This window comes from Cololabis saira, chromosome 21 (assembly GCF_033807715.1).
Source record: "Cololabis saira isolate AMF1-May2022 chromosome 21, fColSai1.1, whole genome shotgun sequence".
Taxonomy (NCBI): domain Eukaryota; kingdom Metazoa; phylum Chordata; class Actinopteri; order Beloniformes; family Belonidae; genus Cololabis; species Cololabis saira.
The window spans coordinates 8,276,746-8,302,767 of record NC_084607.1 but is presented as its reverse complement, the minus strand read 5'-3'; the positions used below and the strand labels follow the sequence as shown (position 1 = coordinate 8,302,767).

Sequence of the window (26,022 nt, the reverse complement as noted above, 5' to 3'; positions counted from 1 at the left end):
ATAAGAAAAATGCGGGGATGGAATTACAACGTTATAGGAGCATAAAAAGGGAAGGCTCTAAGCTCCTCGGGAGGAGAGAGCTATCACATCAAATGCATTTTATCACGCATCAACGCTGACATGCTTTTCTAAATATGGACTATTTGTCTTCAGCGAAATACCTCTCCGGGCCTTTTTTCCATTTGACTCTGATAAAAATCAAGATGCAAAAAGCAATCTCTGAATCTCTCTCATCCTGTACCGGAAGGATTTGAAGTTGGCAAAAAAAAAAATGGGAGTTCTGACTTTTTCTCCCCACGGTGACAGTGATGTAGTGAAGTTCACGCGCACGGACGGGGGGGAGATCGACGCCGGCAGGGGAGGTGGCGTGACAGAACGAGCGAGGGGATCAGGGTCAAACAGATTATGTGTCTGAGGTGCAGAGATACGAAGCAAGGTAGTTACACCTGACTGAGCAGAGGTCTCTCCAGCAAATCATCCCACTCATCTCAGCGCTTTTATCTGCCACCTCCTCCCGTCCTCCTTTCCTCCCGGCCTCCTTTGCTCATGCATGCTTTCGCTGCTCATGTTTCAAGCCACCGGTTGATTTATGGCACTTTGAGGTTTCTGTTGACAAAGGCAGCGGAGCATATTTCTGACCCTGTGACAGATAGAAACGTTACAGACTATACAACTTGATGTCACACAGCACGGCGCTGGGGAAGCTGAACGCGTCAATGCAAGAGGTTATTGAATAACGAGCCGTATTGTGAGATGATAAAACATCTCTGGAGTTACACACGTGTCGTTTTATGATGTTTTTCCTGATTAAGCAGCTCAGTTTATTCAAAATATATCAAACTTGGCCATAATGTTATATAATAATAGCATAATCCATTTTCACCTCGAGTGAGCAGACTTGCTTAGTCAGCACTTCCTTTATCTTCCTCGGCGAGCAACACGTTCGTCGCCATGGAAACGCTTAGATCCATCACGACCACCACAAGTGGCTCCTTCTCACAAGATATCCCTTCATTTCTATTCAACGTGCAACATTTTGGCTCATTTTATTACAATTAACAGCATTTAAATAAAAAAAAAAGAGCAATGCCAACTGGCTGATAATTTGTCACTAGGGCTGGGTGATATATCGAGATTTTAATATATATCGATATATTTTCAAACGCGATATGGTACGAGACAATATCGTTTATACCGATTTAAAACATTTTTTTTTTTTTTTATGATTTTGATATAGCTTATTTTGTGACAAATTGACTTGAATTTTTTATTGAGATTTGCACAAATGTTTTGTTATTTGCACAACTGTCAACCTCAGTGGAAAAGTCTGCCTGTTACTGTCTACATTGTATTAATTGCACAGTGTATTTGAATTTAATTGTTATGCAGGAAAGGGATATTTGTTTTATTTTATTCAAGAAGCATTTTTATTCTATATATGCAGGCAGTTTATTTTTATTTCATTTGTTTTATATATTTTGATATTGTGCAGACCTCTGTTAATAAAGGAACCTGTGTGACATTTGGCACGAGGCTTTGTATTAAAACTGACTGTTTTTTTAAGGGTTTGCCTCAGAAAACAATGAAGCTAACAGAGATGCTATGCTATAATGCTTTGGGGGAAACCCCAATTATGGCACAAAAAAAATATCGATATATATCGAGTATCGCCATTCAGCTAGAAGATAGAGATATGACTTTTGGTCCATATCGCCCAGCCCTACTCCTTCTCACAAGATTTCCCTTCATTTCTATTCAACGTGCAACATTTTGGCTCATTTTATTACAATTAACAGCATTTTAACAAACAAAAAAAGAGCAATGCCAACTGGCTGATTATTTGTCACTCCCTCAAACATGATTTAAACCAGTTGGTAAAGCAAATATGTTAGTTGCTGTGGCGTGTTTGCCTTCGCACACAAATGGAGAAACAGTGAAATGAGCTTCTAACGGACGGTTCTGTATGAGGAGAAACATTTACCCTCCTTTATGTCTCACTCTCATTGGAAAGTCAACATCATGACAGGCTTTTTTTTGCTCAGACATCTTGACATTACCTCGGTGTTGCTTGTGGACTAAGGAGACGTGGCATGATGCACAAACAAAACTCTTTCACCTCTGCCTGCAGGTATTGCATCAAGAGCCATTCAAAATGATCGCTTCCCATTTCCCCACATGTAAATATTTACTCTGAAGCGATAGTTCCCTCTTTCTGACGAGTGAGTTCTATTAAAACCCCGCGGGTTTGGACCAGCTTACCTGGCTTTTGGGGCTCAGGCATGTCTGCGTCCGCTTATAGAGATTCCTACGAAAGCGCGTCCCTCTCTTCTTCTCTGTGGATCTGGCCGCATGTCTCTTCATCCCTTTTTATGACCTCATTCCCCCCCCTCCTCCTCCTCCTCCTTCTCTTTCTCTTTACCACTGCCATCGGCCCCCAAGAGTGGAAAAAGAAAGGAAGGAGGAGAGCGACAGAATGGCTGTCACTTGAAACCCTGGCAAGAGAGACAAGTGTTTGAGGAGGAGGAAGACACCATGAGGGGTAAAAATGGTTCAGAGCCATAAAGACAAGTGCAGCCCGATTAAGTGCACGGATATGTTTCATGTTATTAGTGAGGGGGGGGGTGTGTGCATGAAATGGTAATAGATCTAATGGTAAGATTATCATGTAAAGTTAATCTAATGTGTAATGCACGCTCAGCAGAAATGTGCTTCATGATGTAAAGAAGGGTTTGATATCTCTTGGCTTAAAAATAAGACTAACATTCAAAGAGTAGCTTCAGTATCTAATGTGTAGTTTGACTTCTTTAGATCCGGGGGTTTTGTATACATGAGTACAAGTTAGTATTCCCTCTTTTAATCCTTTTTTTAGCGAAAAAATGTAATAAAATCATCTATTAACCAAGAAAAGCTCAGACATTATTTATTTAACAACAACTAAGCCTAAATAGAAAACAGAAGAAGGGGATTGGGGGCAATAAGTAAATCAGATTGTATCTGTAAGAATTAACCCTTGTGCTGTCTTTGGGTCGAGGAAGGAAGAAGGGAAGAAGGAAGGAAGGAAGGAAGGAAGGAAGGAAGGAAGGAAGGAAGGAAGGAAGGAAGGAAGGAAGGAAGGAAGGAAGGAAGGAAGGAAGAAAAGAAAGAAGGAAGGGAGGGAGGAAGAAAAGAAAGAAGGAAGGGAGGAAGGAAGGGAGGAAGGAAGGAAGGAAGGAAGGAAGGAAGGAAGGAAGGAAGGAAGGAAGGAAGGAAGGAAGGAAGGAAGGAAGGAAGGAAGGAAGGCAGGAAGGGAGAAAAGAAGGAAGGAAGGAAGGAAGGAAGGAAGGAAGGAAGGAAGGAAGGAAGGAAGGAAGGAAGGAAGGAAGGAAGAGAGAAAAGAAGAAAGGAAGAAAAGAAGGAAGGAAGAAAAGAAGAAAGGAAGAAAAGAAGGAAGGAAGGAAGGAAGGAAGGAAGGAAGGAAGGAAGGAAGGAAGGAAGGAAGGAAGGAAGGAAGGAAGGAAGGAAGAAAGGAAGGAAGGAAGGAAGAAAGGAAGAAAGGAAGGAAGGAAGGAAGGAAGGGAGAAAAGAGGAAGGAAGGAAGGAAGGAAGGAAGGAAGGAAGGAAGGAAGGAAGGAAGGAAGGAAGGAAGGAAGGAAGGAAGGAAGGAAGGAAGGAAGGAAGGAAGGAAGGATGGGAGAAAAGAAGGAAGGAAGGAATGGAGAAAAGAAGAAAGGAAGGAAGGAAGGAAGGAAGGAAGGAAGGAAGGAAGGAAGGAAGGAAGGAAGGAAGGAAGGAAGGAAGGAAGGAAGAAAAGAAGAAAGGAAGAAAAGAAGGAAGGAAGGAAGGAAGGGAGAAAAGAAAGGAAGGAAGGAAGGAAGGAAGGAAGGAAGGAAGGAAGGAAGGAAGGAAGGAAGGAAGGAAGGAAGGAAGGAAGGAAGGAAGGAAGGAAGGATGGGAGAAAAGAAGGAAGGAAGGAATGGAGAAAAGAAGAAAGGAAGGAAGGAAGGAAGGAAGGAAGGAAGGAAGGAAGGAAGGAAGGAAGGAAGGAAGGAAGGAAGGAAGGAAGGAAGGAAGGAAGGAAGGATGGGAGAAAAGAAGGAAGGAAGGAATGGAGAAAAGAAGAAAGGAAGGAAGGAAGGAAGGAAGGAAGGAAGGAAGGAAGGAAGGAAGGAAGGAAGGAAGGAAGGAAGGAAGGAAGGAAGGAAGGAAGGAAGAAAGGAAGAAAGGAAGGAAGGAAGGAAGGGAGAAAAGAAGAATGGAAGGAAGGGAGAAAAGAAGAATGGAAGAAGGAAGGAAGGAAGGAAGGAAGGAAGGAAGGAAGGAAGGAAGAAAAGAGAGCAGGAGGAAAGAAGGAACAGGAGAATTAGGTCATTTTGACCCGAAGACAGTACAAGAGTTAAAGGAGAGGCTTCAGTAAGAGCTGCACGTTACCAGACCCAGATGAACCAGCCATAGCAGGTATGGAGATGAAACTATGTAACCAGATGTTTTATTTCACTGCTCCGGAGCCTTCAGGTGTGCGATAACGCAACATAAAGAGAGAAAGACATAAACAATGATCAATGAGAAGCGACTGTTGCCTCCCATCAGTCTGGAAAGCAGATTCAGCATCCTACAGAGAGGAAACAAAAAGCTTTTAAGAGGGAAGAGGAGAGCTACACCTCCGACCGAGGAGTTGAATTCCAGACCAGCATAATCAGAGGAAGACTGGATGGAAGGCTTGTCGGCACCAACGAAGCCAACGTGCAGATGTTTGTTCAGAAGAGTCAGTGTCATGTCTGGTGTAAACTTGGTAGAACATATCAGCAGAAACACCTCCAAGCAACCAGTTCGGGGTTGTTTTGCAGCTGCAGCACCACTGAGGGAACGATGAACTTCTCTGTTTACCAGACGGTGGTAAAGGCGGGCACTTGCAAAGAAGGTACTCACATGTCACAAGTGTTTTAATCTCGTGGTTTGTCTGTTATGGTTGGTGTACTGCAGAGCCATCTGGGAGATTTGCGAGGCCGTGTGGGAAATGGCTGGGGGGGGGGGCCTTGCGCGTGAGCATAGTGAGCACGCGCAAAATTTGGGGGTTTTTCGGGTCAGATCGGGTGTCTATATGCGCAATTTTAACTCTCCAATTAGCAAAATACTGGATACCTTCCCATGCCTCCAGTGGGGGAGCGCAGGTCTCAGTACAGAGGGGACGGAGTATTCTCGATGGGCCCTTATGATAGTCATTTTAACGTTCAACAACACCTCATCCTACCCATCAAACAACATTTATTCTCACTTTTATTGAGCCAAGCAAGCCTATAGGCCTATGCTGCAGAAAGCAGAGTAAAGTCACAAACTTGTTCAGAAGAACACACACACACACACACACACACACACACACACACACACACACACACACACACACACACACACACACACACACACACACACACACACACACACACAGGCCTGACAGCTGTCAATCACATGGCGATGAAAACTCAGATAGTCACGGACTGACTCAGTTCCATCTTTGATACAGCTTAAATACAAAAAAAAACATAACTGGTCTAAAATTACACAATTTAGATAGATATAGACACAGCGTTTAACAACATTTCTGAGCTCTATAACAGAGAATAGACTCTAGTCTAGTTGACAACAACACAAAGCTCATTCAAATAGGCAGGTGGTCAAAGCTACCACAACATTCTGATAAAGAAATTATCAGGAAGGTTACACTGACTCACCAATGGTAGTTGACTCTTCCATAACCCAAAATAATCCAGGTAACGTAGAAAACGGGGTAACATTCAAAACTTTGTACATGCTTAGTCCTCTTTTAAAGTTTAGCGCTCGTCTCCTTCATGGCCGCAAATTTGCAGAGTCGGCAAATTGGCTGTAACTGTTAAGGCTGATTTATGGTTCCGCGTTACACCAACGCAGAGTCTACGGCGTAGTGTACGCGGCGATGCGCACGTACGGTGCGCGTCGCCGCGTAACCTCGCCGTAGACTGCGCCGTACCCTACGGCGTAGGCTCTGCGTCGATTTAACGCAGAACCATAAATCAGGCTTTACAGTCAATCAGCGTTGGCTCACAGCCCTGATGCGTTACGGACAGTTGTAAAGTAAGAATTAGTCTACATTGGCCGCACAATGCACATGTTATTGTTATTATAGCCTACAATTTACATTTAGGTCTGTAATGGAACATGACTGTTGATATTTATAAGGGAAAAAAAAAAACGGCCCATAGCACGAGGCCCTTTGGGGCGCGAGGCCCCGTGTGATCACACGGTTCGCACACCCCTTGCGGCGGCCTTGGTGTACTGTACCTTAAACCTTTCTACTGAACAGGGTCAGAAACCAGGTGTTACATGCATGAGTTGCCACCGCTGAAAGACAGTAAGACGGTATCGTCCTGGTGGCGACCATCACCCTGCTCTGGCTGCCGGGGTCAAGTAAGGTCTGGTGTTGACCTTAATAAGTTGTTTATATCTTGAAAGTACGTCTTTTAAAGTGTCTATTGGTGCAGCTTACAGTACGTCCTGTAAAAACCACCCACCGGGCACACTGGGTTAAAACTGCAACAGGACAGTTCTGACGCACACTGGAGAATTTAAGAAATATTTCAGAAAGCTGAAAACAAAGAATCACACTGTCGAAACTTGCCCAACTAAACTGCTGTGGAGGGAAGAGCTGTGAACAAACCATAGCTCAAAAAGCATAGTGAACTGTTCAATACTGTAAATAATGAGCCAAGAATGTCTCTCAAGAATGATGGAGAATGATTTACAAACAGGAAATATTTTATTTAGACACACACTAAGGTGATACTTAGTATTGTCCACAGGACTTTTTCTCATTTTGGGCTGCATGGAGAAAGACACGTTGTCTGAAGTTAAACTGTCCGATACAGGTATTTTATTACACCCATGCAAAAAAAAAAAACTTAAAGAACCTTTTTGGGGGCTTCCGGCTTAGCTTTACATGGGGTGAGACGTAATTAGCGGAGCTCCTGCAGAGTTAATTTTAATTCAGCATTTATTGGCACTTTTTGTATCACTCCCACGGCTTTGGTTTTAACTAACCTATTTTCAACGCGGTTACTTCGACGACTTACCACGGAAATGCCTCCAAAGTCCTTCAAAGCGGGGAATAACCCTCCAGCTAACCCGCGGCCTGCTGCTCATGCCGTCTCCTCGCCCCGCGGTGATTCCCCTCCTCCGGAGAGCACCTGCGCTGCGCAGGTTCCAGCTGCGGAGTTCAGCCGGCTTAAAACCGAACTTCTCTCCGCTCTTCGCAATGATGTTGCGGCTGTATTTAGGTCAGAGCTTCAGCAAGCACTGAACGAGAATTTAACGTCCATTAAGTCCGAGCTGCTTTCCCTTAAAGCTGATCTTTCTGGCAGTATTTCCTCCATGAAGGCGGACGTCGCGGGTCTCGCAGCCACGGTCGCTGGGATCGAGCTCTCGCTCTCAAGCTGCTCAGATGACGTCGTTGCTCTCCAGAAAAAAGTTGATCACTTGTCGAAAGAATATGTGAGGCTGGAGGACAGATGCGAGGATTTGGAGTCAAGGTCCCGTCGGCAGAACTTGCGGATTATTGGCGTCCCGGAGGAGGATCCTGACTCTTCATCTGCAGCAGGTGTTTCCAGGCTCCTGGCGGAAGCCTTCTCCCTCGACGCAGAGCCGGTGGTGGATAGAGCCCACCGCACCCTCATGCCGAGACCGAAGACCGGGGAGCGGCCCCGCGCAATAGTGGCAAGGCTCCATTATTACACCGACTGCGCTGACATCCTGAGAAAGGCGAGAGAGCGGCAGCAGATAAAAGTCCGGGGTATGAGCATCTCCGTGTTCCCGGATCACACAGCCAAGACAGCGCGGGCGCGCGCTGCCTTTAATGACGTGCGCCGTCAGCTGCGGGAGATTGAAGGAGTCCGGTATGGATTGCTGTACCCCGCCCGGCTGCGTGTAACCCATGATGGCCAGCAGCGTGACTTCACGTCGCCAGATGAAGCCCTGGCATTCATCAGGAAAATAAAAAAAGTGACTACCAGCTAATTTTCTGGGACGATTTATCCAGCTTGCTGTCCATGCGGGACTCTGGCCCGGGGTGAGTGACTGAGTCAATTCAGAAAATGGGACTTTATGTCGTAAATTTTTTATTTTCTTTTTTTTTTTTAATTTTTTTTTTTTTTTTAATTTATTTATTAATTTTTATTTATTTATTTTTTCTCTTCTAACTATCAATGGGAACAACACCGTTTAAAATTGAAGGCCTAATCATTTCTCTGGTATGATGCCTTGATTAGAAAATATGCACACACCCCTGTCTTTGCTTAAATTGTGTGCATGTGTGTGCGTGTCTGTGTGGGTGTGCGAGTGCATATATGTATATATCATTGTTCTATAGGCCAAAGATCTCCTTAATTTTAATTAACGTTTGTTGTTACCCTGACAAGACAGCGATCGTCAGAATTGCTCAGATTGTTGGTTTCGTATGCCTCCATGCGGGACTCTGGCCCGGGGTGAGTGACTGAGTCAATTCAGAAAATGGGACTTTATGTCGTATTTTTTTTTTTTTTTTTTTTTTTTTTTTAATTTATTTATCAATTTTTTTTTTTTTTTTTTTTTTTTTTTTTCTCTTCTAACTATCAATGGGAACAACACCGTTTAAAATTGAAGGCCTAATCATTTCTCTGGTATGACGCCTTGATTAGAAAATATGCACGCACCCCTGTCTTTGCTTAAATTGTGTGCATGTGTGTGCGTGTCGCGTGTCTGTGTGGGTGTGCGAGTACATATATGTATATATCATTGTTCTATAGGCCAAAGTTCTCCTTAATTTTAATTAACGTTTGTTGTTACCCTGACAAGACAGCGATCGTCAGAATGGCTCAGATTGTTGGTTTCATATGCCTCATATTTTATTTTTATTTTTTTAAGGTTTTAACTCTGCAGGAGCTAATTTTGTTTTCGTTTTTGTATCTAGCTTTACAGTCGAAAGCATCTCCTTTCGAGAATGGCTTCCTTTGAAGCCAGCACGGCTGTTTCCATCGTTTGGGGATGGGATCATCTAATGTGCGTTGGGTGGGTGGGCGGGGGTTATGGGATGTTGGCTTTTTGTCTCTGTAGGTATGTATATACTCCTGAGTTTTGTTTGTTTTGGTTTTCCCTTTTACCTTTTTTCCTTATATCTCCTCTGGTGGTGGGTGAGTCGGTCTTATTTTCTCTCAGAGAATGCCTATGAGCGATCGTAATCTGCGCAAGCCTGATACTGGATCAAACATTACATTCACTAGCTGGAATGTTAAAGGTGTGAATAATCCAATTAAGCGATCAAAGATTTTTTCACATTTGAAACGCTTAGACACTGACATAGCTTTCCTTCAGGAAACTCATTTGCGAAATAAAGATCATTTCAGACTCAAACGAGCTTGGGTGGGTGATATTTTTCATTCAAATTTTGATTCTAGGTCTAGAGGAGTAGCAATTTTGATCAACAAAAGAGTCAATTTCTCCTTCTCCAGGACAATATCTGATAAGAATGGTAGATATCTTATTGTTGCGGGCACTCTATACTGTAACCCTGTATTGTTGGTGAATATATATGCCCCTAATTTTGATGACCCCAATTTTACGGATAGGCTGTTTGGTAACCTCCCTTTCTTAAATACGCATATTACAATACTGGGCGGTGATCTGAATTGTGTTATTAATCCTTCTTTGGACCGTTCGAATCCTCGTACTTTGACTCAATCCTCTATGTCAAAATCTATTACCGATTTTACAGTCAAGAACGGGCTTGTTGATCCGTGGAGGTTCTCACATCCTGGAGATAAGGAATTCTCTTTTTTTTCTCAAGTACATCAGTCATATTCACGTATTGACTATTTTTTTGTTGATGGCTCTCTTCTCCCCAAAGTTACTTCTGTCGTATACCACCCAATTGTTATTTCGGATCACGCCCCTCTAACTTTGAATATAACATGGTCTGAGCGCCCCCGTTTTTCTTCTCCCTGGAGGTTTAATCCATTGCTTTTATCCGACGATGCATTTAATATTTCTATATCTGCTTCAATAGATGATTTCATTGCATTAAACAAAACAGACTCTACCAGTTTTTCGCTAGTATGGGAATCACTCAAAGCATATTTGCGAGGACAGATTATCTCTTATTCAGCATACGCCAGTAAAATCCGCAGGGCTAAATTACAGGAGCTCACATCTAAAATTCAGGACACAGACAGACTAAACTCAGTTAACCCAAGTCCGAGTTTACTGAAACAACGGCTTGATTTGCAGTCAAAATTCGATCTTATAGCGACAGCCGATTCTGAACGGCTCCTATTACGCGCTCATGCCAACTATTATGAACACGGCGATAAACCAAGCAGGTTATTGGCTCACCAATTAAAAAGGCAAGCAACTTCGAGACTGATTCCCAGCATTAGAGATTCTAATGGCACACTTACCACCGATCCAATCGCCATCAACACAACTTTTAAGTCATACTACTCCTCTCTCTATGAGTCAGAATCTCCACTTGACACAGCAGAAATGACCTCCTTTCTTGATAATATCACTGTCCCTACTATTAATTTGGATGTGGCTAATGGCCTCGATGCTCCTTTCAGCTTGCAAGAAATTGCTGCCGCCATTGAAGCTACGCAAAGCAACAAGGCCCCTGGTCCCGATGGGTTCGGAGCTGAGTTTTTCAAAAAATTCAAAGACAAATTAGCCCCCCGTTTACTTTCAATGTACAATGAGTCCCTTGATCATGGCTCATTGCCTCCCTCTTTAATGCAGGCGTCCATTGCCCTCCTTTTGAAGAAGGACAAGGACCCTGAATCATGCACTTCTTACAGGCCCTTGTCTTTACTGAATGTGGATGTCAAAATTTTAGCCAAAGCACTAGCAATTCGTCTTGATAAGATCCTTCCTAGCATCATATCTGAGGAGCAGAATGGTTTCATCAAGGGACGCCAGCTCTTTTATAATGTTCGTACACTTCTTAATGTGATTCTCTCTAAAGATTCTTCTCCACTCCCTGAAGTTGTTATCGCAATTGATGCTGAAAAAGCGTTTGATCGTGTCGAATTTAACTATCTTTTTGCAACACTTCATAAATTCGGATTTGGACACAGGTTTATATCGTGGATTAGACTTCTTTACACTTCCCCTCAGGCCAGCATTCACACCAATGACAACTACTCCACTTATTTTACATTATCACGTGGCACGAGACAGGGCTGCCCTCTCTCCCCTTTGCTATTCGCTCTATCCGTCGAACCACTTTCAATTGCTCTAAGAACTCTTCCTCTATTTCGCGGAGTCTCTAGGTCCAATGTGGAACTTAAATTGTCACTTTATGCAGACGACCTCCTTTTATATGTATCTGACCCTTTAACCAGCATTGCACCAATATTATCTCTGTTGAAGAATTATGGATCCTTCTCCGGCTATAAGGTCAATCTTAACAAGTGTGAATGCTTCCCCATAAACTCCTCTGCTTTACAACTCAAACAATCTGATATCCCCTTTAAACTCAGCCCGTCGGGCTTTAGATACTTAGGGATTAATGTGACCCGCACTCTGCCCTCTCTTTTCACCGCTAATTTTTCCTCACTGGTAACTCAAGTGAAGGCGGACTTACAGAGGTGGAACTCCCTACCACTGTCGCTGATAGGAAGAATTAACACAGTGAAAATGACTGTATTGCCTAAATTTCTTTTTTTGTTCCAATGCACTCCTTTATTTCTACCAAAATCTTTTTTTAAATCACTTGACCAAATTGTTTCCAACTTTTTATGGGCCGGTAAGACACCCAGAGTGAGGTATTCGCTTCTCCAAAAATTTAAATTTAATGGGGGTCTAGCACTACCAAACTTTATGCTTTACTATTGGTCAGCGCATATTCACAAACTAATTTATTGGCTTCAGTCTCCTGAGTTATTATGGTGCAGATTGGAGGCTCAGTCACTCTCTTCATCCTCTGTAACGGCCCTACTCTCCTCCTCTTTACCATTGAATCCCTCTAAGTTTACAAATTGCCCTGTGGTGCTTTCCTCCCTTAAGATTTGGTCACAGTTTAGGCGCCACTTTAAATTTGCTTCTCCATCCATCTATACACCTGTTACTAAGAATCATCTGTTCCCTCCATCACTAATAGACACCACTTTTATGATTTGGTACAACCGGGGCATTAAGCACTTCAGGGATCTATATAAGGATGGTATCTTTTCCACATTCTCAGATCTGAGGTCAAAGTTCAATTTGCCTGCCTCCCATTTGTTTCGCTACTTCCAGCTTCGACACTGCGCCTCTGCTTTGTTTCCATGCTTCCCTTCCCTTCCTGCGAACCAACCGTGGGATGATCTTCTAACTATGAAACTCAGTCAAAAGTCTCTGATATCTAAGATATATGCACTGTGTATGACATTTGATGATCATTCTGTAGATAAAGCTCGGGAGGGTTGGAGACGAGAGTTGGGCCTTGACTTCACAGGGGAGCTGTGGGATAAAGCTATCCGTAGCATAAGATCTAGCACGCCTTGCGCTAGACTAGAACTTATTCAATTTAAGGTGCTGCATAGAGCCCACCTATCAAAATCCCGATTATCGGAAATATATCCGAATGTTGCAGACTTATGCGACAGATGCCAGGGTTCTCCCTGCAATTTAAGTCATATGTTTTTCTCCTGTCCTAGGTTACAGAAATTTTGGACTGATTATTCTGTGATCATGTCTAAAGTTCTGGGTAAAAAAGTTGTTATGGCCCCTCTCTTAGCAATATTCGGACTCTCTGTTGACTCATCACATATCAGCCACACACAGTCAGAAGTATTGGCCTTCACATCCCTTTTAGCAAGACGTTGTATCTTACTTTTATGGAAATCCCCCAGGTCCCCGTCTATTTCTATTTGGCTTAGTGATGTTATGTTTTTTCTTAAATTGGAGAAGGTGAGATACTCTTTAAAAGGCAACGCAGCTAAATTCATTCACAAATGGCAATCGTTCATAGACCACTTTACCGCGTTGAAGACTCTACCCACCGACTAACCCCCCCCCCCTCCCTTAATTTTCTTTTCATCTCCTTAATTTGTTTTTTTTTATGTTTTATTTATTTCCAGGTTCATTTCTTGCTCTTCTGTTTATTTAATTTTTAACGCTACAGAGACTCTGTTCCTTTGTTAGGTTTTGTGTGTTTAAAAAAAAAAAAAAAAAAGGAGACAATGTATAATGCGTCTGTTTGACTACACGTTTCCATGTTTTAAGTGTATGTTGTTTCTTATAAAAAGATCAATAAAAAAAAAAAAAAAAAAAAAAAAAGAACCTTTTTGAAATCTTGAATCTGTCCTTGTCGACCAAATCGGGGTTTAAGGGGTCAATAAAACATAATGTAGACTTTCAAGTAGGCTGAAGGTCACACACACACACAAACTCTGCTGGAAGATATGCATATTTATGACTAAGGTTTTGCCAAGTTGCTACTTACCATTAATATATATGCAGACAGTTGTTTTAAAAAAAAAAAAAAACTAGGGCCTCAAAGAGCAATTACTACCTTTTGCAAATGGCTTTATTGTTTTATATACTTGAATTGAGTTTTCCATTTACGTTCTTGTGCAGAGGCCAGTCCTATTATCACCAATCCTCAATAGTCCTTTGAGCTCCTAGAAAGTCTGACATGAAGTCCAGCCATCCTCCTAAACTTAGTAGCCTCTTTTCCTTTTTTGTACAACTGAGTGAAGGGTCTAAAAAAAAAATGAGGGCAACGCAGCGTGATGCATGTATTCCTTCAGTAACGGCTCTTACGATCCTGTCTTTTGATGCTGCAGATGTCAACAGGGTGCCGTTTCTTTGCCATCAAAGATGTGATGAGCAAAGTCTCAGAGATTAAAGGGAGGACTGAGTCCATGACTGCTTGTTTACATCAGGGTTCGTGCAGCGGACCGGAGGGGTGCACCATGAAAAGAGAGAACGGCTGTTTTATGTTAGTCTGTGTGACAAAAGCTAAAGTTCAAATAACACTTTGACGGTTTGCCGATGCTACTTCCTGTTTATAGACCTTGTAATATCACAGGATGAGGGCAGAGAGGTCACTACTCTACTACTTTAATGTTTATGCTGGAGTATACTTGCTGTTCACAACGCGTACGCGACCGCATCATGGCTGACACGTCGTCCTGCACGTACTCCAAAAAACACAGAACGCGACCTGCAGATCTAGCATTGGCCACTAGGGGCGCTGGTGCAGGTCAGTTGACCACAATTGTCTGTCTGAGGTCAACAAATGGCGGGAAGGCTGAGCAGTGACGCTGTTCTCCTTACCTGCATGATGTGATGTTGCCACTGGACCGGGACAAACAGAGTCCATGTCAGAGCAGGCGAATCAGAGGTTTTTCTGGGTGCAGATTAGGGATGGGCGGTATGGACTAAAAAATGTATCACAATAATTTCTGGCATTTATCCCAATAACGATAAAAATGACGATAAAAAAATACCAATTCAACTCCACCTTTGTAACTATAAATCTATCACCACATTTCTTTCTTTCTTTCTTTCTTTCTTTCTTTCTTTCTTTCTTTCTTTCTTTCTTTCTTTCTTTCTTTCTTTCTTTCTTTCTTTCAGACTCATATCTTTCTTTCTTTCTTTCTTTCTTTCAGGCTCATTTCTTTCTTTCTCCTTTCTTTCTTTCTTTCTTTCTTTCTTTCTGGCTCATATCTTTCTTTCTTTCTTTCTTTCTTTCTGGCTCATTTCTTTCTTTCTTTCAGGCTCCTTTCTTTCTTTCTTTCTTTCTTTCTTTCTTTCTTTCTTTCTTTCTTTCTTTCTTTCTTTCTTTCTTTCTTTCTTTCTTTCTTTCTTTCTTTCTTTCTTTCTCTTTCTTTTTGGCTCATTTCCTTCCTTCCTTCCTTCTTTCTTTCTTTCTTTCTGGCTCATTTCCTTCCTTCCTTCTTTCTTTCACGCACGCGCACCGTACGTTGCGCGTCGCCGTGTAGGCTACGCCGTAGGCTCTGTGTGGATTTAACACAGAACCATAAATCAGCTTCACACAAAAACGTCATCAACGGGAATTTATCGTTTTTACCGCGAGATGACAAATTCTTACCGTGGGGAATTTCTTTGACGGTATATCGTGAAATATCGCCCATTCCTAGTGCAGATAAGGAGTCGTGCTCATTGGAAGATGCAGGTTAAACACGGCGGTGGCGGTGCTGGTGGGCTGTTTTGTCCACCTATAATCAAACGCCTGAGCTGGATACGGAGGTCCGTCCATCATCGCTTGACCAACTTTCCTCCAGATATTTCGGTAAGTTAATCTCCTGACAACATGCGCTTGTAGCTGCTGCCACAGCTCGAGAGCTCACCCATTACCGTGTAGCTCAGGGTGACAGCCAGCCGCTCTGCTGCGGTCGCCGACTCGCCGCGTGTGGTCTCGTGCTTAATTAGCAATCCCATGTAACGAGTCGTCAAACGAAGTGGAGGACATGCGGAAATATTGCTGCTGTTTCTCATCATCTCATCTCAACGGCGAGACGAGGGAGACGAACTGTCCATTCTCCCGACGGCTTTGGTTTAACAGCCTGACAAAGGAAGGAAGGAAGGAAGGAAGGAAGGAAGGAAGGAAGGAAGGAAGGAAGGAAGGAAGGAAGGAAGGAAGGAAGGAAGGGAAAAAGGATGGAAAAAAGGAAGGAAGGAAGGGAAAAAGGATGGAAAAAAGGAAGGAAGGAAGGGAAAAGGATGGAAAAAAGGAAGGAAGGAAGGAAGGAAGGAAGGAAGGAAGGAAGGAAGGAAGGAAGGAAGGAAGGAAGGAAGGAAGGAAGGAAGGAAGGAAGGAAGGAAGGAAGGGAAAAAGGAAGGGAAAAAGGATGGAAAAAAGGAAGGAAGGAAGGAAGGAAAAAAAGGAAAAAAGGAAGGAAGGAAGGAAGGAAGGAAGGAAGGAAGGAAGGAAGGAAGGAAGGAAGGAAGGAAGGAAGGAAGGAAGGAAGGAAGGAAGGAAGGAAGGAGGGAGGGAGGGAGGGAGGAAGGAAGGAAGGAGGGAGGGAGGGAGGGAGGGAGGGAGGGAGGGAGGGAGGGAGGGAGGAAGGAAGGAAGGAAGGAAGGAAGGAAGGAAGGAAGGAAGGAAGGAAGGAAGGAAGGAAGGAAGGAAGGAGTTCATAAGGAAGGGACACCGTTCCAACCTCACGCTAACCGTTACCGCTGGCAACAACGGACCAATCAGAGAACAGTACGTAGTTTGACGCTTCCGTCCGCCATGTTTTATTTGTGGAAGATGAATGATTTAAAATCTGAGCGTATTTTTCTGTATTCTTACCTGACTGTTTTGTTTCATATTTTTCATCACACGCCTCATGACCCGGAGCGCCTGATGATCCGTAAAATACAGTAAGTCAGGAAGAGCGGCGGGCATTTAGGAACGGCTATTTAAGTTAAGTGCAACTTGAGATTTTGAATATCCAGGGAAAACCAAATCCCCCCGAGGAAGATTATGCAGAGCTGCCTGAATGGGACATAAAAGGTCCTGCAGTACGTTACACTTAATATTTATTATAAGCTGAATTATCTTTAATAAATTCTTCAGACGCATGTACAGCTCATCAGTCGTAATTTATACTCTAGCTAAAGTCTTGGAATTGATGGAAATTGTTAATATATTATGGATTTGAAGTGAATATAGGAGATTATCTATGGGTGTCCTACATGATCCAGTGATCCAGTGTGGAGGAAGACATCAGAGTTATTTAACGCTTTCATTAGTGAAGGCTCAGTGAAGTGCACATTAAGCCCGCTGAAGCAGGTCCCCTCCGCCCTCGCGGCAGCTTCGCCGCAAATTTCATCCTGTCAAGGGGCCGTACCGAGCACGAGTATGGGATGTTATTTACCGGAGTCATGAACGTCATGCTGCAAACAAAAACAGCTTGTTTTGTTGTTTGTTTGTTTCCTCCACCAGATAAAAGCGATAAAGAGCAATCGGTGCATTGGTTGATGCAACAGCGGAGACATTTCTTTGTGTTTCGGTAAACAACTGGACCTGATTCGGGCCGGCAAACCTGAGAATCTGCTCCCGCCTGTTGCAGAGCTGTTTTTGATGCCGTTTCCCATTAAAAACTCACAGAGAAGAATTGAATTGAATGTTTTTCTTCTCCTTCTGGGTGATGCAATATCGGTGCCGAGCAACAGTTATAGTCAGCTGCAAATATTTAAAGAACTTACATTGTAATGATCAGTTTGCATGTGCACATTTGAAGGATATACCTTGAAACAGCTGCAATTAATAATTCAATAGTAACATGACAATGTGAAAGAATACGTCAGTGATGAAGCAGGAGAGAAGGTCGCCCCTCAAATCAGTATGTGGAGATTTATATCCTCTTTTCACTCATTCTCTTGCTCGTTCAGGCTTGAATATTTGAATTACATGCTCGTGTCTGACAGAAACTACGGTCCATATGTGGAAGAGTTGCATCATATTTCTTAGATGATTGATTCTGAGCCGCGAGTTTGCTACTTAGAATAAAAAAGTGATAATACTGTGTGTCTATGTCAGGGGTCGGCAACCCAAAATGTTGAAAGAGCCATATTGGACCAAAAACGCAAAAAATAAATATGTCTGGAGCCGCGAAAAATGAAAAGTCTTGCATAAACCTTAGAATTAAGGCAACACATGCTGGGGGAGGATTTTTTTTTTCATTATGTACTTCGAGAAAAAAGTCAAAATATTGAGAAAAAAGGTCGAAATGTTGAGAAAAAAGTCACAATTTTGAGAAAAAAGTCGAAATGTCGAGAAAAAAGTCAAATTTCAAGAAAAAAGTCGAAATGTCGAGAAAAAAGTCAAGATTTCGAGAAAAAAAATCGAAATGTCGAGAAAAAAGTCAAAATTTCTAGAAAAAAGTCAAAATGTCGAGATTAAAAAGGAAAGGAAAAGGGAAGAAAAAAAGAAAAAAGAAGCAGAAAAAAAGAAGAAAAAAGAAAATTAAAAGGAAAAAAGAAAAAAAGAAGAAAAAAAGGAAAAAAAAAAGGTCAAACATTTTTGAAAAAGCTCCATGAGCCACTAGGGCGGTGCTCTAGAGCCGCGGGTTGCCGACCCCTGGTCTATGTTGTTATTAGCGGTCGCTTGGTCATACTACTCTTTCCTTTTGACTGTAATATGGCTCTTCGTGACGGATCCCGCTCCCTTCTCTCTTTCATCCCGACTGCTGTGACGACATGTTGAGGCGAAACGTTCATCAGTCGAGCCACCAGCTCGCCGTGACCCGACCTTTAGTGGTGCACGTGCAAACGGGTGGTCGTAGCGCAGGGCTCGGACAGCGAATTCGTCGTGAATCAATCTCATTACTGCCGAAGGGGGAATCTCCACGACCACACTCAGATACTGGACTGAAGTCAGCAACTCCACACTGCAAAAACTCAAAATCTTAACAAGAATATTTGTCTTATTTTTAGTCAAAATATCTCATTACACTTAAAACAAGACTCATCACTGGAAAAAACAACAAGTAGATTTTCACTTAAAATAAGTAGAAAAATCTGCCAGTGGAACAATATTTTTTTGGCTTGTAATGAGAAGATAAATCTTGTCCCACTGGCAGAGTTTTCTACTTATTTCAAGTGAAAATTTACTTGAAACAGGTGAAAATTGTCAAACAAGTTATTTTTCTGGTAATGACCTTTGTTTTAAGTGTAATGAGAATTTTGACTAAAAATGTGACATTTTAACTAGAAATAAGACAAATATTCCTGGTAAGATTTTGAGTTTTTGCAGTGCACCGCCGAGACCATCAGTTCTCACTGTGAGCTTTGGAGCAAATAATCTCCTGCAAGAGGTCAAACGTCTGCTGTTCTGACAAAAGTAAAGCTCCTTGCACTTTCACGAGAAAACTTTGCTTATTTATTTCATTGTTTATTTATTGTGTTGTGGGAACAAGTGGAAAGACTTGAATTGAGTTCACTTTCAAAAGCTGTTGAGACTAAATCTACATCCAGATTCACTCGTTTGTATTTGAAACTCTTAAACTTTTGTTTATGAGTGGTATAGAGGGTTTGCATGGACGTCACTTCCCCACTGGACCAGCCCCCCTTACTCGCACTGAGTGGCAAAAACGGCTGCAACTAGTAGGGGAAACTGTGGAAAAGACGGGATAACAGACGATTATGGGCTTAAATTAGCGTCAGTTGGATTTGACAGTAGACTTGCCACCCGTCCCTTGAAATACGGAATTGTTCCGTAATTGGGAATTAAAAGTTGCGTTCCGTATTGAATGAGTGAGATATTTCAAGCCTTTATTTGTTATAATTTTGGTGATTATGGCTCACAGTTTATGAAAACCCCAAATAAAAAATCTCAAAAAATTTGAATATATTATGAAATAAATAAACAATTAAATCACCAAAATTATAACAAATAAAGGCTTAACATATCTTGCTTTGCCTGGAATGAGACTATGTAATATACATGTATTAGTTTCACCTTTTAAGTTGAATTATTGAAATAAATTAACTTTTTACACCGTATTCTTCACCTGTAGGCTATATTTTACATCTGGGCTGATGTGGACGTACGTAGCATAGGAGGCTATTTCAGTTGCTAGTATGGTTGTCTGTCTGTACAGTCATGCAAGTTCAATGCTATTAAAGCACTTTAAACTTTAAATCAAAGCGTTTAGTTTTTTCATATAAAATAAATACATTTCTATGCATTTTAGAAGTTTTGGGGATGTCGTTTTTTTTTGGCGCCTGGGCTGCTGAAATGGGGGCGTCCCTTATTTCTATTTCTGAAAGGTGGCGACCCTATTTGACAGTGACCCGTACAGTTACCTGAAGAACCAGTGGTGCATGGACATTAATATTTGGCCACGAATCCAGTTTCCTGATATTTATATGTACTTAATTTCTACACCGGGGAAATACACGAAGCAAAGCTTGAAGGCTTACTAAAGTGTTTGTTGTGACCCAATTAGCCACGGTGGTGAATGGAAAGATAGATGAAACTTCTTTACACGCACCTTATGGTTTGTTTGTTGTTGCTTCGCCAATCTTCTCTCTCTCTCTCTTTATTGTTGTGGGATGTTGTTTTCTTTGCAGCTTATATAACATTTAATAAAAGTGTGGTTTAACGTGCGTGCGGTAAGAAACGTTCTATTTCGTCCCTACTGACCGCCAGGCGGTGCTGTAAGCACTGGATATCTCCCCCTCGCGCATGCGCATGTCGAGTACAATACCAACAATGTCACGTCACCCGTGACCCCTGCATGACCCCCGGAAGGGTATATCTTCCGGCGTCAGCATGGGATCGGCTCCTTATTTCTTCTCGCATCGCGCGTCTGAAGTACAGGACGGAAATAGGAGCTTTTTGAAGCTTCTTCTTTCCTCCCTAAGAAACCCGCCGGCCCTGTGCAGCTTCGTGCCATTCAGGTAGGAGTAACGATTTTTTTCGTCCTCCAAGGAGCTGTGGCCGGCGCGGTATTGATGGTGTCGGGTTGCGGCGGCGTCTCCCCGCCCCGCCCCCCTGCCCAGCTGACAGAAGGTAAGCTGTCAAGCTGCGCCTGACACCTGATCACAATCTGCGCAGGGAGACAGCGTTTCGCTTTCTCTCCCCACTTATTAATGTGACAACATTATTTTTTCCTTGCAGATTATTTTTTTCTTTTGAAAAAAAAAAAAAAAAAAGGGAAAAAAAGAAGACAGAAAAGGATTATTTTTTTCTTTTGAAAAAACAATACAAACACCTTTTTTGGTCTTTCTTACAGCCGTGGTGAAGGCCACGCCCCTCTCCCACCGGCTCATTTGTGGTGACGGCAGCGTTTCGCTCCCTCTCCCACTTTATTAATGTGACATTGTTTTTTCTTTGCTGATTAGTTTCTTCTTTTGAAAAAACAATACAAACACCTTTTTTGGTCTTTCTTACAGCCGTGGTGAAGGCCACGCCCCTCTCCCACTGGCTCATTTGTGGTGACGGCAGCGTTTCGCTCCCTCTCCCACTTTATTAATGTGACATTATTTTTTTCTTGTAGATTATTTTTTTCTTTTGAAAAAAACAACACAAACACCTCTTTTGGTCTTTCTTACAGCCGTGGTGAAGGCCACGCCCCTCTCCCACCGGCTCATTTGTGGTGACGGCAGCGTTTCGCTCCCTCTCCCACTTTATTGATGTGACATTGTTTTTTCCTTGCTGATTATTTTTTTCTTTTTTTGAAAAAAAAAAAAAAAAGGAAAGAAACGAAAGAGGATTGTTCTCTTCTTTTTGAGTAAAGACGCCTATTTTTGCCTTTTCTCATAGCCGTGGTGACGGCAGCGTGGCCCTCCCCTCTCCCGCCTGCATATTGGCGGTGACGGCAGCGTGCTCGCTGTGGTGACGGCAGCATTTCCGCTCCCCTCTCCCACTGACACACCCGTATTGACGGTAGCGTGGCTGCTCCCCTCTCCCACCTGCATATCGGTGGTGACGGCAGCGTGCTCGCTGTGGTGACGGCAGCGTTTCCGCTCCCCTCTCCCACTGACACACCCGTATTGACGGGAGCGTGGCTGCTCCCCTCTCCCACCTGCATATTGGTGGTGACGGCAGCGTGCTCGCTGTGGTGACGGCAGCGTTTCCGCTCCCCTCTCCCACTGACACATCCGTGCTGACGGTAGCGTGGCCCTCCCCTCTCCCGCCTTCATATTGGTGGTGACGGCAGCGTGCTCGCTGTGGTGACGGCAGCGTTTCCGCTCCCCTCTCCCACCGACACCTACGTGGTGACTACAGCGCGTCCGCTCCCCTCTCCCACCGGCACATCCGTGGTGACGGCAGCGTGACCGCTCCCACCGACACATTAGTGTGAATGGCAGCGTGTCCGCTCCTCTCTCCTGCCAGCACATCCGTGGTGACGGCGGCGTGTCCGCTCCCTCTCCCACCGGTCGCTGTGATGGAGCGTTCATGCCCAGGATGCATGGCCGCCCTGGACCCTGCGGATGACCAGGACCTCTGCATGTCGTGCCTCGGCCCTGAGCAGCCCTGGCACACTTGCAGCCGAATGCACCGCGTGCGGAGGTGGCCCCTAGCGCCTTCCACAGGCACAATCCTTCTCCGGTGGAATTCACATTCCGTCTTCGTCGGATTTTTTTGAGGGAGCTGCACTCATGCTGGAGAGATGTCACAGCCGGCTGATGACCGTGCTCTGACGGCGATGGAGGACGCTGCTGTGGCTGGTCTCCACCACATGCCCCCCCCCCCCCCCATCGAGCCCTCCATTGCAGCACTGATAGTGGCTCCTGATGAGGCTCTGAAGCCAGATCCCAAGTGCCCCTCTACCCAGAGTAGGGTTACTGATGGGCATATTTGTAAGGCTTATGAAACAGCGGCACGCATCGGCCGGCTGGGGAACACCCTTTTTTCATCTGCTACTGGCTCTCTCCACCTCCCTGCAGGATGCACAGGTGGGTGATTCCACACAGGACATGTGTGACATATCCCTACAGGCTTTTTGCCTCCCAAACGAGGGAACTGGGGCGGCTGATGTCCACCCTGGTGCACACGCGCCGTCATGTCTGACTGGCGCAGTCACCCCTGACGGAGACTGCTCGTAGGGTTCTTCGTCAGGCACCGGCAGAACCGGGGGAGCTGTTTGGGGCAACTGCCCTGGAAGCTCTGAACCGCACCGCCCTGGCTGATGAGACCAGGCAGCGGCTGGTGTACCTTCACAGGGGTGCGGCCGCCTCCTGTACACCGGGAGGCCCTTCAACGGCCCCCGGGCCTCGCCCCCGGCCGCCTGCCCACGGCGGCCGGCGCGGCTTTCAGCGGTCTGTGAGTCAGCCTGCTGGTGACTTTCGCCCCCCCTGTGCGCGGACCGTCCCACCAGCGTCGGGGCGTTGATCCCGACCGTCGCCCCCCCGGGACGTCCGGAGCCCGGGGGAGACGGCGCTAAGGCCACGGAGCCGGTCGTCAGCTACTTTTCCGGCAGCAGCTCGGTTACTGGGCTGCCTGCTCATTGGGGCCCGGGTGGGTTCCACCCTAGCCCAGGGGTACGTATTGCAGTTCCGACACCGGCCTCCTATCTCCGGCCGGGTTGAGATGACCATCGTCAGAGACCCGGCAAACATTCCGGCTTGGGCTCAGGTGTTGCCCGCCCTACTGGCCAAGAGCGCCATCATGCCGGTGGACCCCCCGCCGCGGCCTGGGGGTTCTACTTGAGCTACTTTCTCATCAGCAAGAGAGGCGACGGACGTCGTCCCATCTTGGACTTGAGGGACCTCGACGAATACATGAAGGTCCTGCCCTTCCGGAGGCTTGACCACAGCAGATGCTCTGCGTAGGTCAGGAGGAAGTGGTTTGCAACTGTGGACCTACAGGGCACTTGTTTCACGTGCCGGTCGCGGCACGTCACCGGTGGTTCCGGGGGCTAGCCTACCGGGGCCACCGTTGTCGGTTCAGGGTGCTCCTGTGCGGGCTCTCCCTGTCACCGAGGATTTTTTTCACCAGGTGCGTGATGGCAACCCTTGCCCCTCTTATACCTTTGGGCCTGCTGTCGCTACGCCCCCTGCAATGTGGCTGGACAGCCTCGCCTGGATGCCAAGAGGCACGGGCGCAGGCTGGTCAGGGTTTCGCGGGTGTGTGTCTATACCCTTGCACCCTGGAAAGGCGGGACATTCCGGCTGAGGGGTGTGCCCTTAGGCGCTGTCCCCTCCCTGCCGGGAGGCTGTCATCAGTAGTCCTCCCGGGTCCGCACGCGCCACATCAACGTGCTGGAGCTCTGGGCTCTGCACTTCACACTAACATTTTTTGCAACTCCTGTGGGGGAGGCACGTGCCGGGTCGGTCGGACAGTGTGTCCACTGTTCCTTGATCGGCCACCAGAGGGGGCCCCGACTCTGCACAGCTGCTGCAGGTGTCCCGGGGCCTCCTAGCGTGGACAGCTCCTCGCCTGCCCGGCCTTCGGGCGATGTTCCTGCCTGGAGACAGGAACCGGGTGACGGACTTCCTCTCCCGGCGCAAGCCGCCTTTGCAGAGGGTCCTCCAGAGGGCTCACGGGCTCCTCTTGGTGGCCCCCTTCCGACCGGGGAAACATAGTTTCCACTGCTGCGGGGGCTCTGCTGCGACACAACATGACGCCCCCCAGAGGGACCGTCTTTTCCAGCCGGGGATTCAGGTTTTGCACCCCGACCCCGTCGCTTTTGGCTCTGAGTCTGGCCGCTGCGGCGCCCGACCCATTGTTGTCAAGCTGTCCTGAACCCGTCAGGGCTGGCATCTCGAATGCCCATGTGCCTCCCACCCGCCTCTGGTATGAGTGCGAGTGGGGGAGATTCTCTGCCTGGTGTGCAGACGGGGCAGAGGACCCTGTTCTTTGCCCCGTGGCCACGATCCTGGGGTCCCTTCGGTCCCTCCTGGATGGTGGCCGTGCTCAGTCCACTTTAAGGGTGTATGTGGCGGTCATTTCATCGCAACATGCCCTGGTTGAGAATGCCACCGTGGGGTGCCACCGGCTGGTTTCTCTTTCTCAGGGGGGCTCTGAGGCTGCCCCCCCCGAGGAGCCCAAAGGCCCCAGTTTTCGATTCCATTCGATTTTTATATAGCGTCTAATACAACAGATGTTGTCTCTAGACGCTTTCCAGAGAACCTGAACATAAACATGAATATAAACCCCCGAGCAGTGTGGGACCTGCCCATGGTGCTAGGTGCCCTCTCTTCTCCACCCTTTTGGGCCCTTGGCCCGGGTGGGCCTGAAGTGGCTCTCTACGGAGATAGCTTTTCTCCTCGCCATGACATCGGCGAGTCGATGAGTTACATGCCCTGTCAGTCAGCTCAGGGGCTATGTTGTGGCCGAACGTGGCGTTCCTGCCCTAGGTCCTGCAGAGAGTGGGCCGAGCCCTTTGTGCCCCGTACGGGCCCTTGCTGCTTATGCTACCGCGCCTGTGCGACGGTCGGAGCAGCTTGTTCTCTGCCATGGTGGCCCCAACAGGGGGCGTGCTGTTTCTGGACAGCGCCGTCCCACTGGGTGGTGGACACCGTCGAGCGCGCCCACAGGGCCAGTGGCCGCCCCTTGCCAGTGGGGGTGAGGTGCCACTCGGCCAGAAGCGTCGCAGCTTCTTGGCTGCCCTGCAGGGGGTGCCTCTGGAGGACATCTGCACCGCGACTTCGTGGACGTCGCCAGACACGTTCTCCAGGTTTTACCGGATCAATGTCGCCACTCCCCAACCATTGGGCGTGGTTCTACTCCCGGGTCCTTCTGCCCCTGATCAGTGTGGTATGTGACCGGGATTCTATGTGACATTGTTGGTATTCGTCATCCAGTGCTTACAGCACCGCCTGGCGGTCAGTAGGGACGAAATAGAACGAAAGTTACGCCTGTAACTACGGTTCTATGAGTCCCGGATGACCGCCAGGCCTGCCGGTCACTCCGAATCCTCGTGCTCTCGCGAGAAGATTCTAGGAGCCGATCCCATGCTGACGCCGGAAGATATACCCTTCCGGGGGTCATGCAGGGGTCACGGGTGACGTGACATTGTTGGTATTGTACTCGACATGCGCATGCGCGAGGGGGAGATATCCAGTGCTTACAGCACCGCCTGGCGGTCATCCGGGACTCATAGAACCGTAGTTACAGGCGTAACTTTCGTTATTCTCCTTGTGGTTCCAAACACGCTGAGCCCACACACCTGTGTCTATTTAACTCCTAATTGCATGACGTGACCCATTACCAAGGTTATTGCTGCCCCCTTGTGGCTCGGTATATAAATAACACCCAAAATTAACTTCCAACCAAAAGAAACCAAAAACACCCATATTGGCTCCAACAGTCTTGACACTTTGTCCGACTTCAAGACAGGATGTGTTGGTGAAATTAAAGTGATGAGGACACCGAACTTTATGATTTGACCGTTTAACGTTAGCTACCCAAAAATCCAACATTTCCTGATACAAAATGGGAACCGTAAATCCATGTGTGCCTGGAATACAGTTGTTTCTGTGAATTGCAGTGATACAATTGTCTCTCTTAAGCTTATTTTTCGGCAGTCTGTGAAACGATAACTCAGATTTCTTGCTAAATCTATGAGTACAGTCGATCGCACAACAGCTCTTTCCCATTTT

At 45.8% G+C, this 26,022-nt stretch overlaps 1 protein-coding gene across 4 annotated transcripts in view; it reads right to left on the bottom strand.

Moving 5' to 3' along the window:
• The window catches only part of mybpc2a (myosin binding protein Ca), a 98,734-nt gene extending 96,374 nt beyond the window's left edge, over positions 1 to 2,360 (bottom strand). For 2 of the 4 annotated variants that reach the window (XM_061711181.1, XM_061711182.1), the window contains exon 1: positions 2,260 to 2,358. In XM_061711181.1, coding sequence (XP_061567165.1) covers positions 2,260 to 2,281 — 22 coding nt within the window. In that variant the 5' untranslated portion in view covers positions 2,282 to 2,358. Of the gene's footprint in view, positions 1 to 2,259 lie in introns of all 4 variants that reach the window. The other 2 variants (XM_061711180.1, XM_061711183.1) reach the window with 2 other exon arrangements.
• Between the last annotated feature and the right edge of the window lie 23,662 nt (positions 2,361 to 26,022).